The 16,755-nt window shown below is 39.3% G+C and overlaps 1 protein-coding gene across 1 annotated transcript; it reads right to left on the bottom strand.

Annotated features, from left to right (window-relative positions):
• Positions 1-948: 948 nt before the first annotated feature.
• LOC134601636 (hexokinase-2-like) lies at positions 949-12,315 on the bottom strand. Its single transcript, XM_063446154.1, has 8 exons — positions 12,213-12,315; positions 10,826-10,947; positions 9,071-9,187; positions 8,111-8,206; positions 7,631-7,730; positions 5,292-5,478; positions 3,869-4,018; positions 949-1,084 (listed from the first exon to the last, which is right to left on the bottom strand). The coding sequence occupies exons 1-8, from the start codon at positions 12,313-12,315 to the stop codon at positions 949-951; spliced, it is 1,011 nt and encodes a 336-aa protein (XP_063302224.1).
• Positions 12,316-16,755: the final 4,440 nt, after the last annotated feature.

Raw genomic sequence — 16,755 nt, forward strand, 5'->3', positions numbered from 1 at the left:
ACCCCCCCTCTCCCTCCCCAAAACATCAGTGAGCCACCACCATGCTTCACAGTGGGTATGGTATTCTTTTCACTATAGGCCTTGCTGACCCCTCTGCAAACATAGCGCTTATGGTTATGACCATAAAGCTCTATTTTGGTCTCGTTACTCCAAATTACAGTGTGCCAGAAGCTGTGAGGCTTGTCAATGTGTTGTTGGGCATATTGTAACCAGGCTTTATTGTGGCATTAAAGGTGCAGTAAAGGTTTCTTTCTGACGACTCGACCATGCAGCTCTTTTTTGTTCACGTACCGTCGTATTGTGCTCCTTGAAACGACCACATCATCTTTTTCCAGATCAGTCTGTATTTCTTCTGAGGTTGTCTGTGGGTTTTTCTTTGTATCCCCAACAATTCTTCTAGCAGTTGTGGCTGAAATCTTTCTTGGTCTTGCTGACTTCTTCGTAAGTGATTAAACAGTACCGACTGGCATTTTAAAGGCTCTGCATATCTTTTTATATCCTTTTCCTTCTTTATAAAGTTCCATTACCTTGTTACGCAGGTCTTTTGACAGTTCTTTTCTGCTTCCCATGTCCCAGTATCTAGCCTGCATGTATATACAATGCATGTGCTACATGTATATAGAATGTATATGAAATACACAGGATACCAAAGCTATCTTCCAAACAGCTTAACAATGAAAATGAATAAAAGTCCTTTTCTTAATTTTGGCCTTTCAACCGTTTAGTAGCTAGCTCTTAATTTCAGTATCCTTTAATATGTCAATCCCTTATAAAGATACCAAATTAGGGAGTCATCTTCTAAGCAACTGAAAGTTCAAAATAAAGAAAAGCCATATTCTTAATATTGGTCATTCAGCTTTTTAGTGGTTAGCTCTTTAATTTGGTATTAATGTACAGGAATGCACTAATAAATGAATTGTGCATGGAAGAATTTAGTTGATTTTATGATTAGTTCATTGGTTCATTTCTCCATTGTGCCATTTGGAGATTCGGAGTTCTGGCAGGAATGGCCGGATGAGCCAATTTAAGTCTAAATTTGTAATTCTTCTGAAATGGAATGCTCAAGTCTACTTGTAAATGAGTTCTGTTTTAACAATAGATAAACTTTGAAAGCAAACTTGAACACATAGGTCAAATGGACTGAATGGAAACTGCACACTGTTAGGAAGAACATACAGGAATATATTTTAGAGTAGAGGAGCCATGCATTGCTTATCATAAAGCTTCCAAACAACAAAAACTGAATTCAAATCTTTGAATATACCACCTTGTTAATGCTTTGAGTCCTTTGTCAAAGTTCACCTACCACTATTCCCAAAACCTAATCTACTGATAGTCCCTATGCAATAATTCCTTACAACATTAACCCTAAACTCATTGCAAAATGACAAGAGTTTGTATCTTTTCTTCCCCACAATCTTTATGTTTGATTTTCAAAGGAAAAAGTTCCATATCAGCATCATTTAAGGTTAGATCGTTATACTTTCATGTTGACAATCGAAAACCAAGTTGATGTTAAAGAGACACTATAGTCACCAGAACCACTATAGCTTTGTGTAGTTGTTCTGATGAGTAAAGTCAGTCCCTGTAGGCATATTAGTGTAAGCACTGCCTTTTCAGAGCAGTGCTGCACACTGTGCATCACAGACATTCAGTGTCTCCACATGGAGACACTGAACTTTCTTCATAGAGTTGCATTGATTCAATGCATCTGAATGAGGAGTTGCTGATTGGCCAGGCGGCGTTTGGTTTTGCCACCCTGGCCCTCCTCCTTGGCTGAGATCATCAGAATTGACCATCTCAGTCAATCCTATGGGAAAGCATTGTGACTGGCCTAGATTATCACTTCTGATGATGTCAGCTAAGGAGGCAGATCATGGGCAGAACCAGCACCAGCAGTCTAGAATAAAGGTAAGGTTTTACTACATTTAGGGGGGCAAGGGGAGCTAGATAGTGTTTTAACACTATAGGGTCAGAGATACATAATTATGTGTTCCTGACCCTATAGTATTCCTTCAATATTCAGTTTCAGACATGGTAAATGAACATTCAGTCTCATTGAATGGGATTAGCAGGATTAACAATGATGGAACATAAGGAATTGGGCTTATGAATGGTTAGCAACCAGTTATGTATTTTACCGCTTTGAGGGCAATCAGCTGTCTAAACCATCTGGCCAAATAACCATTTGTATACCATTGGTTAGAGTGGAAATGGAAAGCAGGGGATCAGAGGGAGAAGAGGAGGAAAAAATTAACGTTTTCATGGTGTATTCTTATCTTAAGTCCCTGGGAGGGGCACTTGTTATTTTAAGTAAGTCCAATGTCTACATTTTCCATCGAAGGAGTTTACATTTTCATATATCTGTCAGTGTGGTTAGTGGTTCCATACTACTGATTTCTTCCACTTTTGTCACTCATTGGAGGGTAGGCACCTCTCTCCATTTCTAAAACAGAGGGATAAGTAATTTCACTGAATTTAGAATTGTGAGTGACTTTTAATATTTTGAGATAGGGAGTACAGTGTGGTGTAACAATTTGGGTAGGGGAAAGAAAAGCAAATCAATGAGATTGTGGCATGAATCTGTTTCCAGTAGAAAACTATCTGAGGGCATGTCCACCAAATGTGAAAGCCTGTTCCAACCCCCTTTAACCCCCCCACACACATACACATCTCCAGCAACAATCAATGTGTCAATAGCTTGTATCCCTTCTCCTACATCTTAGAGCATATGGAGCCTTGGTGCATAAGGATGAAAATCTTCTCCCATTTTCGTTCCGTCAACTGCTGGTTCACATCCAACTCCCAGCGTGTGGTTAATTTCAGAGATTGTCCCGGTATGGTATTTTTCAGCAGGGCATGTAGGGTGAATATACACCTAATCATATGCTCTCAGGAGGAACAGAATGTCTAAAATTGGGTTTGATCCCTATGATTTTTTTTTTTATTTGGAGTTGAGTCTTAGAACCTTCAGATTTGATGATATCTATATTTATCATTGCCCTTCAGAATGCCATCTCTCATCAGGTCAGCAAGGGACGTCAATCCATCTGGATTACACCATTGTTTGTTGAAGGTCCAATCTGGCGCTCCCAATGCCTGAGGTTCAGTGGGTGTGAGCCTGCCTGCAATGTCCAGGTTATGAGTTATTGGTGTAAGTGGAATGGGTGTCGTAGACAGCTGAACAGGGAACTGGATTGTTCACCATATTTTAATCATAGCTCATGTACATGGGTTGCTAAGCTTTAGGCCTCATAAGGCAGTCCGATCCCCAAACCATAGAGGGAATCTGTCCCGTTGCCTGTCTTTTCTCCAGATCTATTCACAATTTCTGGTTAGATGACACATGCCAGTCAATCACACTCAATAAGTGAGTCACTTGGTGGCAACACGTAATTGATGACAATCCTCCACCTCCATGCATTTTGGGAAGGTTGTGTATGCCTAATTATTTTGGCATCTTTATGCCGGATGTATTGGAGTATCGAAGAACTTGTATCTTTAAATGGTTTTCATGTTTAGATGTTTACTTTGTATTATTGCCGATATATTTACTCACATATACAAATAGCTAAACTGGATATATTGTAATTTGACATTTAGCTGCTCTACATTTAACTTGTTCAAGTCAGCTATGCCTCCAGTTCAGTTACTTTGGCCTTAAATTTGAAATTCAATTTGAACAGAGTATAAATATTTGTACAGAAATGTTGTTTGCTCCTCTAAAATTTGAGACCAAGGCAGCAAACCTACAGCTGCAGTTATAAGTAAGTCTCCTAACCTAAACATTGAGTAAAGGTTGTTGTGGTGCCAGGTGTGTGCTTTTAATAACATACTACGATTCAGAGGAATGAGACTGAGTACTTACTTGCTAATTGTTAAAATATCACCAGGTTTAAGACAATACTTCTCTTGCAGCTTGGAATGGTTTCCATCATGACGCATCAGCCGGTCGTTGGCAAGCAAAACATGACGCACTATTTCTCCAACGTACGTCAGACTGACCATCTTTTCAAAACTGCATGAGATATGAAAAGCAGTGAGGGCTACCATCCAATATGACATGATAGATGTTTTACACTGGGGAAGTATGTATATGATATCAATAAATAAAGTAATATATTTTTACTACTGAAAATGACCTAACTTACGTTCTAGCCGATTATCATTATCATTAATTTATCAGCTGTTTATAGGCTGCCGATAAGCCTTTAAGTTTGCAATTTGGTTTTCATTTTGCTGCAAACTAGCATTTAATGACTAATGATGGTATCAGCTAATCAGTGGCGTCCAGTAAACCGCAAGTGCATTAAATTGGCTTTATTATTCATATAGTTAAGTATAATTTTTCTGCTGTAAAACTCCACTTTCTACCTTCTGGGGTTCTTTCTTGCAAATACTGCACATGTATTCACTTACCTTCCTTGCACCTCAATTCGTAGCTACAGGACATAACTTCTTTAACGGTTGTAATGAATTAACATCAAAGAACATTAATGCAAAAAACAGGTCACTATTGAAATTCTCATTTAAAGCGTGTAATTTATTTACAGGTAGTCACAGCAAATCACCTACATGCCAGCAGTGTAACTGAAAGGCGTACTAGACCAAACACTTGCTTTTAAAATTACATTTATGGCTTTCAATTGTTTAGGGGTTTAAATAAAAACTCTAAACATAACAAACAAGATGAGAATGTTTGCAAAATAAAGAAACACTCCACAGGAACCCTAACAACTTCATTGAATTAAGTTGTTATGGTGCAGGAGGTTCCTCGGGCCAGATTACCTTTAAGGGTTAAACCATTCATGAACCCCGAATTCCAAAGTTTTGAATACAGGACTATTTAGCTCTGTCCCAACCCTTCCACTGTATCTCTAACCATCGAATAGGGGCACTGCTGATTGGTTGGTAGTGTCCGCTGATGCTCTAAGCCAGTCAGTAGTTCCCCATTGATAAAAATGGCTTCGTATTATTCTCAAGCTGTTTTGTGAATGGGAAATTACTGATCAGCTGATGCTGTCAGTCAATCAGCAGCGTCCCTGTCCGAGGCAGTTCGAGGCTTCCTGTTTCAAAATGAAAGAGCAGTGGAAGGGCAGGGGTCAAGCTAAAGAGCGCTGGATTAAAAACTTTAGGGTTAAACCGTTTGTGAACTGTAACCCTACACAATAACAACTTAATTCTGATGATATTTTCATGGCACCCAGGGGGTCCTTTTAAGTTTTATTTCTAAGGTAATTGTCTCAAACTTCACAAAATTTCCCAAAATATAATATCATAGGCAATCTCACCACTGTTTCCCTCGTTTCTCAGACTCCTTATCTACTTTTTGATCGTATATTGTAGAGAAAGACTGAAGATCTCCGTTATCACCAAACGAGCCCCACTCCACTTTCACACACCGTCTCCAGCTATTCAAGTCATCCTCATTCCCCCTCGTATTTTCCATTTCCATATAACAAATATTACTACTGTTGTCTGTAGCAAGAGAAACCAACGTGATCAGCACATGAATGCGTTACATAGGTGCATAATTTAGATAAGAAGTAAAAAAACATCACATTTTACTATTCTCTCATCAGGGTAGATTTTAGGGAAATCATTTCATGGGAAGTTCAAATAATTTGAAAAAGATTTGATCTTCACATTGCAATAATTTGTATAAATGCAGTGATAAAAAATGATTCCCATAGCACACTGCATGTGTACTGTGTCCTGACTGCATACAATGCCCTCTAAAGAATTTCAGTGATAAGAGGTACAGAGACAATTAATAACATTTTAACCTCCCCCTCTTGCTCCCTGGACTTTCTGGTGGTGGGACCATTCCCGGTGCACCCACCTCTGTTTGTCAGTTTTTATCCCCTTTTCTTTCAGTGCTGTCACAGACGGGAAAGGATTACGATACCACAAGGCCCTACATAGGTTACCATTTGTGGTCATTTAGGGCCAAGCACATTTATGGTTCCAGGGCATCTGTCTCACCCTGGGCCCTAGTCAACTGCGTAGGGTCTTCTTAAGGTTAAACCTGCTCTGATCACAGTTGGCAGTTACTTTCCTGACCAACTTCTAGAAGAAGATATAGAGGTGTATATAAAAAATACCATTCTGTCTCATTAGAGATATCTTTGCCAGAAGCTCAAGGAAGCAGGCTGAAGGGTCAGTGTAGGACCCGCTTAGGGTGGTCTGCCTTGACGTTGGCAGGCGGGCATTCCCTCCAATGGCCATTGGAGCAACTAAATGACCTTCGTTTGTCTAAATATACATAGGGATTAAGGAGAGAGTGCAGGTAACTTTTTTCCCTTTGGTTTTTGCTATATATTGGGGCTGATGTGTATTGTAGTCATTTCTGCCACCCAGTAGTGATGGGAGTGAACGCAGGACTTATCTTTTTCTATTTGTATTCAACTTCTAGAAAAACCTGAACCTCGGAAGTTGAGCATAGGAAAGGGGGTTCCTGATGGCTAATGCTCTAGGAACCAAACTATTGGACAACTATATCTGTTAGTTGGATCAGCAAAATAATGAAGTAATACAATCTGTTATTGGGATGGGAGGTTTGACAACAGTGCTGCCATGTGTTTGAATTAAAATTGCTTTTGGAAATGACTGTGAAGTCAGTATATATAATCAAGAATACATATTGCACCAAACAATAGAAAATTGTGTTTCTAAAAACACTGCTAAACTATTAAAAAAAAAATCAATCCAACTCCCATAACAGCTACAGATTATTGAAGATGTTATAGGGCTGGAGTGTCCGGGCAGGTTTAACCGGGAATTTCCCCCCCATGCGCCTTTCACTCCGGCCGGTGATGCACTCGACCTATCACTGCCTATTGAAAGAAATAGTATGTCCTAAGTAGGGCTGGATTTCCCATAAGCCCGCCGACGCTATGGTCTCAGGGAGGCAGACAGGGGAGTGGTGGCACTGCTGGAACTCTGTAATGTTGTTGATACAGTAAGAGTACTTGGGCGACAAGGAGCTCATTCCCCTTCTCGCCCACAGAGGCAGGTCCTCTCTTCCCAGCAGTCAGCCAAAGGAACGGCAGGACAGCAGGTGGAGATAACATCAGAGTCATAACCCGTGTGAAGTCCTGAAACCAAAGAAGCAGCAAGAATATCTCCTCTGCTCAGGCTCGTACTGGGATACAATAAGTATTGGTATTATTTGGATTTCTGCTTTCACACAGAGGCTCTTAGATCCTTCAACACAATGTGAAAATCCTATCTCGTCTGTAGTTTTGTATATAGAGGTCGCAAGTAGTCCTATTCCCTAGAAGGCAATTTGAATTCAAATTAAACAATACCAAATTAGTCTTATTAATATATATTTTGTATTCCTTTTATTTTGTGTTTACTTATTTTTAGCCATTTTATCCCCTTCTATTACTCTAAACACTATATCCTCCTGATAACCAGTCCATTAACACGTGTCCTCCGTACTGGACAGTTTGTTCATGTGCATCTCCTTTTATTTATTTGAGCTACTCTATCAATCCCTGCTGTATTGTAAAGATGGCATCCTGGGCTTTCCGCTGATATGTAATGTGATTGGCTGGGAAATCACACAAAAAAGAATTTGGAAGACAATTTTTTTCCTTTGTTCCCAGGAGGATATTGCACTTACCTACAATGAGGCCAGCTTCACAGTCAGAATGTTTGAAACCACAATTCATCATTGTTCCAACAGTGTCATTAACAAAAGTGATATATTTTGGTTTATAATTCTAAAAAGAAAGGAAAATGCATAGAAACATAAAAATTCTTAGCATTGCCTAATAGTTTAGCCTATATTAACCAGCAGAGAACAGTGAAGTGGAGCTAAGCTGGTAGAAGATGAGTACAAAGAACATCGTTAGGAGTAGGGTGGAGGGTTTACAATGAATAGAACTATTAAGTCTACTCAAAAAATCTTGAGAGAGCTTTGAGACAAATCAATATTGAGTTAGTCGAACAATATTGTTCAGTTCCACCACGCAGAGTTTAAGATAGCTGAGCTTAAAATATTAAGATAAAATGCATATTTATTTCTAAGGTATATGTATGTTTAAGTTTGTAAATGTTCATGTAACCTGGATGCAACATTTAATATAAACTCCAGTCTTACCTCTTGCTTAAATATGGCCTCACGTAGTAACTGCACCATGTTCCTATTTTCCACTCCTTGATAAAATACTCTTTTTGACCATGAGATGAGGGTGCTCTGATTAAAGACATTGATATTAAAAGTTATTTTCATCAAGGTGCACACAATAAAACAAAATAAGAAAAGAAACTGAAAATCAAATTCAGTTCCATCTAGATTAAATAATTTTCATTGATTAAAAGGTTGGTTATTATTTCCTTGCGCGTGAAACACCAACATTTTCTTCAGCAATGTACAATTTAAAGGAGACCACTCAGGTTAGCACAAAATAATCAAAAGAGATTACCGTGGTTTTTAAATACCTTACAGCACAGACATATTTGTTCAAAATCAGCTTATTAAAAATGTTTTCCCTATGTCATGTATTCATCATTTTTTTGTTAGTTAACATTTAATGAGGTGCTGAGAGGTCATGGGCATAACAATGAAAATATATCAATGTCCTAAATACTAGACATGTGCAATTAGTTTCGGTCCAAATGTGAATTCGGACGATTTTGGGCAATTCGGACATTCGGGTACTTCCAAATGTCCGAATAGATAAATTGCCGAAGTCACGAAGTTCCGAAATTACCAAATTTCCGAAGTGTCGAAGTACCGAAGTTCCGAAGCACAGTATTGCCTAAGAACTGATATACTTACCCAGTGGAAGAATGAAGAATATTACACTGTACAATTTTACACTGTTACAATTTTAAATAAAAAGTATACAAACATAGCCAGGATTCAGCTGTAAGCATTTGCAACACTTACAACAATCAAGTAACACACATATAATATAATGTTTAATATTATTTAGCTACCACATGTTTTATATCTGCTAAACTGACTATTGTAAACCATCCCTTCAACTTCCCAGCTGTCAATGTGTTGCAGATACAAAACTAGAAACATTCTCCGTGAGATATACATGTGTTTCACCTCATCTTCCGTGTTCTCGATGAAAGTAAATGGGAAGGTAAAGCCTATGGGTAAATCAATCTGAATGTTTCGCCGCTTCTTGAATGTAGCCAAGTAGCTAGCAATATCTTCAAAGAGCTGTAGACATAAAACAAATAAAACAGTTAATGTACAGATATTGCTGACACACAAACATACACACACACACACTGACACTGATATTCAGACACACACTAACACTCAGATAGTGACTCAAACTGACACTTGTACACAGATTTACACTAGCATAACTATACCAATACACTACATTGTAATTCTTCCCAATCTTCTTGCTTACTTCTGGCATAGAAAGAACTTTTTGAGGAAGTTGGAAGTATATTGGCCCATTAAAGTAACAAAACTGTTAGAAATACAAAGAGGTATTGCTGACACTATAGCTTTCTTGCAATTATTTGTATTATTGGGCCCCGCTTAAAGAAATAAATAATTACATTTACTTATCTTATTTACCCAAGTGCCGTGGTCTCACGATTGTCGCCCCATCTCTATGGCTGAGATCATCAATCCAGAAGATCCCAGCAAATCCAATGCTTCCACACAGAAAAGCACTTATGGATAAATGTGTCTTTAAATTGCGCTCACAAGGTTTTGAGAATAACGGACGTATCTCCCAACAAGGGATGCTCAACCTCAGATGCTTGTTTAATACACTCATCTTGTAACTTGATGTCATCAAACTGCTGACTCTCTGTGACCCTCATGACGTCTTTCTCTTCAATCAGGGGTTCCCAACCCAGTCCTCAAGTACCCCATACCAGTCCAGAATTGAGGGATTACTGTGTTGTGTCTAAAGTGTTAGACACAACTGGGTAATTGGGTAATCCCTAAATCCTGGACTGTTAGGGGGTCCTTAAGGACTGGGTTGAGAACCACTGTCTTCATCATTATCATATATTCCTTCTTCACTCAAAGGTTGTTGACTACATCCTGGACTACCCCCCCCCTTCCCCTACCCCTCTCTTCCCCCTCCTTCCCTCGTCACTTTCTATAAGACTTTCACACTCAATAGTAAAATGTTCTCCCTTGGAACATGTCCTAAAATACTTTGGCCCTCTCCTGCTCTCTGCAAGCTATTGCATTCTCTGCAGACAAGGTTATAGATAAGAGGTGTTGGATATTTGTATATGCATGTATTTAGCATTTTTCATTGGGGTGTATGTAAAAAGCTGCTCTTGTCTGCCATCTTCCCCCAGTCAGACATTTTGTGGTTGTCCAATCACAGACTTCCCAGTGCAGATCAAAGAGAAGTCTTTTCATGTTGGGTACTGTGGGCAATTGCTGCCTCTTGAATTTATCTCCACTGAGCAAACCAACCCAGGAAGTAACAGAACCTGATGTCTGCTTTAATACCTGGGGGTGTAACAAAGTTAATTAAAAGAAAAATGCAATTTTTTTTTTAAATTGAAATTTGCACTTTTAATAAATGAAAAAAAGAAGACGCACTCTTCATACACAAAGTATTTCAAAAAGCTAAAGTATTTTAGGGGTCTGGAGTGTCCCTGTAATCATTCCCAGATCTAAGAGGAAATATATGGTTCTCATTAAATTTATTACATTTGACTCTACCTAGAATTTAGTCTGTTTACTAACCATTGCTATTTGATTGACATACATCCTCAGCTTTTTCATACTTTGCTGCTCAATTGTTAACAAACTTGTAAGTAAAGTCTATTCTACAGTTACAGATCAAGTTGCTACTCGAGACATTCCGATTACCTGCGTTTTGGGGATAGAGAAATTTTCACTTTCAATTTCTGGATTGTTACGACCATCAAGTTTCACCTGAGAGATTTGGAATGTGTCTTGTTTCAGTTCCAGCACCAAGAAAGTGCCTTTTTCTGTAGATTAAATGAATTAAATAATAAATCAAATCTACAACAACAATACTTCTAAGATAGCTTTAATTTAATTCTCAGAGTATTAACCAATAACCTTTTTCATAATCCAGAGCTTCGATTAACAAGCATTTTTTTTTTGTCCAGGGTGTCTATCTACATGCCTTAGAATCCACATGTCTTATTGTCCTAACAGAAGTTACGTATGACATGCTACATTTGTTAAGCTGCACCATAGGAATGCTTTCACATCACATGACTAAGTTTTACTTGGTCAATGAAGAGGATACGCCTCTAGACGCTAGGGGGCAATGTTAACACTCTCCAAAAACTCTTGAAAAAAACTCTTGAAAAAATCTTGAAAAAAACTGCAATGTTCCAGGGTGAAAAAGACAGGGTCACTGAACCCAGACCACTGCACTGAGATTATAGTGGCCTGGGTGACTCTAGTGTCCCTTTAACAAAAGGGCTTTTCTTAATTTATTTCAGCGGTTTAGCAGATAACTCCCTAAACTGTACTTTTTTAACTTTGTGACTGCTACCTTCATTCATTCCCCACGTGTGCGTCCAAATTTCAGAAATGAACAACATTTTCAGATTAATTTAGTTTTGTCTGAATCAATATTTTTTGAATTTCTGACAAAACTAAATTCTAAATTTACGGAATCGAAACAAAACCTTTTTTTCCCCATGCCTGTTTTTATTAAGTGCAATAATGTCAATCTGACATCAGACATATAATATACACAATACATTAACCATTTAAATGTGACTATATTAAGAGTTGACCATCACTTAGTATATTCAGTAGTTTGTTTGTTTGTTTAATATAAAGAATTTTATGCACTTTTGGACATGTCAGACTCAGAGCATCACCAGAGTCCAATTAACCTTTTCCTTCAAATTTTACAAGCCACATAATAATTGGCTGCATGTGTGTTCTGCAGGCTTGTTTTTTTTATTTTATTTTATTATTATTATTTGTGATGTAATACTAAAACAGCTTTACTGAGAAACTGACAGTACGTAATTGTATTTTCTATTATTTGCATTACCATATCAAACTGTAAGTATTTCACCATAAGCAAATGTATGCCCATGAACACTTCCTGTAGTTAGTTTGACCGCATGCATTCCCTTTATGACAGACAGCAGCCTGTACCAGTACTGCTATGATATAATGGAATTTGCTTGACCCTTTGTCCTGCTGCGATTTAGATTTGATGAAATGCATGTCCTAAAAATGAGTTGAGACTGTCCTCGCTTACCAGTGCCATTTGGGGTTGATGTAACATTAGTGGGAAGCATTTTAAGAGTAGATGCTTTCTCTGAATCGTTTACCAGGTTATCCACCATCCGTTCTTTCACCATCTCTAGCTGTTGTGTAGATAGACGAAAGCAATCCAGATGATCATCACGCTGCTTGGATTAAATAAAAAGTGAGATATTTAGCTCCTCTGTAGTCAAGGTTCTGTCAGCATACTCTTTGACCAATAGTAAGATTTAAACCAAAGGGAATACCAAAAAACTGTCAAAACAAGTCACCAGGTCAACAGTGAAAAACAATACTACCCAAACACAACAATCCTGGCATTATAAATGGTACAACTGAGATTTGCTGGTGAATAATGAAGCTATGAACTGCACTTATAACTCTTAAAAGGGAAAATATCGGGGGTGGGGTCTGACCGCTGAGCTGTGTGGAAGCAGACTCAAGATTCTCCTGCACCACGGTGCACATTACCCGACTTACCTTCCACTACCTCCAAGTGACCCAAAAAGACACTTACCGAAGTGGTGACAGCGGGGGCTACCGTAGGATACAAAAAAATGCAACGCAACTACCAGCATGGGAGACGGCCACTCCCCCACCACCTACAACGACTATAAGCCTGTCTCTGGACCCTCGTTCCGCCCCCTATGGACCGGTGAAGGCCCCTCCAAAGGCTGTGGCGATGGCCCCAAGTAACTACTGCTGTAAACAGGATGGCAGAAAGTACCATATGGCATCTCGACCCGACAATGGAGCCAGACATTACGGCACGGCTAAACCCGGCATTCAAGACCTTAGGGAGAAAGCTGGCCACACAAGCTCCACATCAAGATCACACTGCAGGCGCTACCCTCCCGCTACAGCTATAAAGGCACACCTAGTAAAGAAAAACGCTACAGAAAATGGCACCATAGACAAGTTGCATCCCAGTGATTGGGAAACCCACATGTGACTACCGCACCATGCAAGAAGCAAACAGCCTCACCCAAGCACACTATCATGCACAGCTCCACACCTTGAATGGCCTGCACTCAGAGCCCCACTGGGTCCAGCCAGCAACAACAACAATCCCTGCTAACCTTTCAGCATGCCTCTACTGCTGAGAGCAAATGACCCTGTCTTTTGGGACACCCAGGACAGGAATCTAGGTCGGGTGAGTCCCTATGTGGGCCGCAGAACGGGAAAGAGATCCAAGGTGGCATAGGCTGAAGGGGACTCTCAGAGACACAAGGTCTTTAACTTTTAGACTCCTTGTCACGGCACAGCCGAGCCCTGCAGACAGCAAAGCATGGCCACCCCTTTAAGAGACCTGGCTGGGTTTGAACTCACAGCTCCAGCATCTCAGTCAGGTTCTCTGCCGTGCGGTCCACCCGGAGGCTTTAGTTTATGTTTGCATTATTCTGCTTCCTGACCCCTTGTCTGGATTAAGCAGTGCTGATCCACCTGTAGCCCTTTTCCAATTAGGGTCAGCTGCATCTAATTAGCAGGCTGTAAAAGCCAGCCCTGCCTGAAACCTAGTATCTGGTCATTTTGCCCATTTGGTGTTTCCTGCTACACTACTGACTGATTTCCTGGACTCTGACCTCTGCCTGCTTTACCGATTACGTTACTCCACTGCCAGCCATTACTTCTGCTTCTCGTCTGACCCTGCGTTTGGATTACCCCTTTATCTGTATTGTGTTTTTGGATTTTGTCTCCTCCTTGTGCCATCTCCTGCAACTGGGCTCCAACTCCTGGTAAACTCTTCCATAAGTCCCCAGGTGACTGTTACACTCCTCAACAGCCCCATCCATGGAAGGCACCATGGCCAATCCACCCTCACGAGAATCACACTACTCTAAGTTATTTTGTATTGGGGCTCTTGTTATTGGGGGGGGGGGGGGGGGACTCCTGCATAATGCAAGCTGATAATGTTGGCTGTGCTAGCAAAGTTAACTCTTGAATGATATGCACAGCCATGTATTGTCTTAGTTAAGCTTGCTTGATATACTCTTATACAGCAGCATGTCGCTAATCTCTTATGCACGTTAGAATCTCTTATTAAGACCACTCATATGGTCCGTTAGCATAAACTGTTTTGAAACCACTTCTGAACACTCAACACTGACATACCTATACAGCTTCGTTAATTAGTCTGTACCTAACCCGAACATACCTTCTAAAAATTGTGCCATTACCTAATGCCATGCAACTGTTAGTGTTTACTATGAATTGTTTCACTAGTTTGTACTTGCTGTTGTGGCAACTCAAGCACTTCTGAAACTCTTGGCACTACAAAAATAAAGATTGACAAAAGGGAAAATATCACGAGAAATTAACCTTAGATATGTCACACTGAACAACAGTTAAAATAGACGTACTTTATTAAGTGGTATAGACATTTCATTTTTTAAAAATTAATGTTTTCATTTTGTCTCCTACCTGTGACTTCCCTAAAAATATTTCAATGAACAGTTCCGGCTAATTGCTCCGGTTTTAGAAATTTTCACCAGAAATATTCATTATACACAAATTACATTGCCTTTGGTTGGAGATGCAGGTAATTTTTGTCCTCTCGGTTATTTAATTGTGACTAAATCTTTGTATATATCGGTATAGCGTGTGACGTTTCCTCATTTTGTTCTTTGTAGTCTTCTTTACCCAAAAGGTACCAACCTTTTTTTCATTTATTTATAAACTCATAAAATATTTTTTGGTACAGTATAATAATTTAGCAGTGGCATTATTGCCAGTATATTTAATAAATTAACTAACTGTAAGTGATTCCCTTTATTTATTGTCTCATAAAAGATTTACAGGACCGGTAATGCCATACGTAGTTTTTTCTAGTCAAAGAGGCTATTAATTCTGCAATGGTGGATTGTCACCAACCAAATGGCTGGTTAAATTCTGTAAATAATTTGACTTCAAGATTATCAGCTGAGTTAGTCAAAGCAGCTGAATTAGACAGACCCCTCCAACTGGCCACTGATATTGGTCGGCGATTTGGCATTTAACGTACATTTTCATTTTTAACAAAGTTCATTTTTTTTCAGTCTGTTTATTGATTTTACAAGATTTACAAGCATGTTAATGACTACAGTACAGCCGAATTTTGTAGTAACAGCAATAAAAATGTGATATTTCAAAGTGCTACTCAAATATCAAAGTACATTAATATGAGCTATACGTTCACAGAATGTTACACAACCAGCATCCACTCCTACATAATGGCTTTTCATAATTACTTTCCCTATCAAGTAATATTTCCCCAGAATATTTTATCATTTTTCCACTTCTGCAGTGCTCTGAGTGAATTGTATGAAAATCTGCAGTGAGGAATCCGATGTAATTGTGCTGCCCAACTCATCTGGCGCAGAACAAAGAATTTTATTGGACACGTGCTGGAAGGTCATGTCCAATAAAAGTAGTTCATAAACATAATAATTTTAAAACTACTATTCAATGTATTTCTTCATCCTATTTTAACCCAACTGTGCAGCCAAATCCCCTTAAAATACCTCTCTCTTCTCTCTTCCATCTTCCCTATCACCTGGAATAAGGATGAAGTTACGGGTTGCCAATATAAAAGCATTGTTAGCTTCAGAAAGCAGTAATAGAAAACCAAAATGTCTTTGAAGACACCTCCCTCCATTGAATGCTGCTAGAAAAATAAAGACACTAAATTAAGCATCAAGGCATGATGTCTTATGTCCACACTTTATTATTCAGGTGGAACTAAAATATAGGCAACATGAGTTAGGGAGTATGAACTTTCTGTTTCAAACACTGAACCACCAGGGTCCTCGAGATGCAATGTGGAAATGACAACTGGAAGGTAAGCCAGTGGATTTATGTCAAGGGGATTAAAAATGTAAAGGGGTGAGGGATTTAAGGCATGGGGATGTCAGATGAAGGAGGAGTTATTGATGGTCATTAGAGTAGTATGGACAGGCTGGGGTGGAATTCGGGAAGTTAAGTGACATGCTACAAAGGATTTAGGGAGATTAGAAGACAGACTGGACAGCGAAAAGGAAAACTAGATAGTAGGTTGGAGATGGATTATGGTGGTTAGGTTAAGGGCAGTGGAGGGTTTTGAAGGTTATATAACAGACTAGAGAGACTAAAGCTTTCACTGCCATATTTTGCCATTCTTCATCTCCTGTCCTTTACAATGGCTCATAGGACGATGTAGGGTGACTGGAGGAAGCAGGTGTAAGGTGATTTTTATGTGGTTGCAGTGTGTCGTTAAGCATGTGTCACTTTCACTCCCATGCTGAAACCGTGGATCTATAATGATGCAGTGTGCCACCCTGGCATCTTTTCTGATGCTGAAAGCTCTATATTTTACATCATTTTATAGGGTCCCTACCATGCATCAAAATAAGTGCCTTGCATCATTCCTGTGACAATGTATATGCACGCTGTTGGTGTGTAGAAGTGTTTATACTTTAGTCCATCCAATACTCTTTGCCCTCTTGTGGTCACTGTCCCAATAGCGCATTATAGTGTGTTTGATTCCTTGGTATTTTGACCAGGCTTTCCATTGACTCTTCTGA

Source organism: Pelobates fuscus, chromosome 3, assembly GCF_036172605.1.
Source record: "Pelobates fuscus isolate aPelFus1 chromosome 3, aPelFus1.pri, whole genome shotgun sequence".
Taxonomy (NCBI): domain Eukaryota; kingdom Metazoa; phylum Chordata; class Amphibia; order Anura; family Pelobatidae; genus Pelobates; species Pelobates fuscus.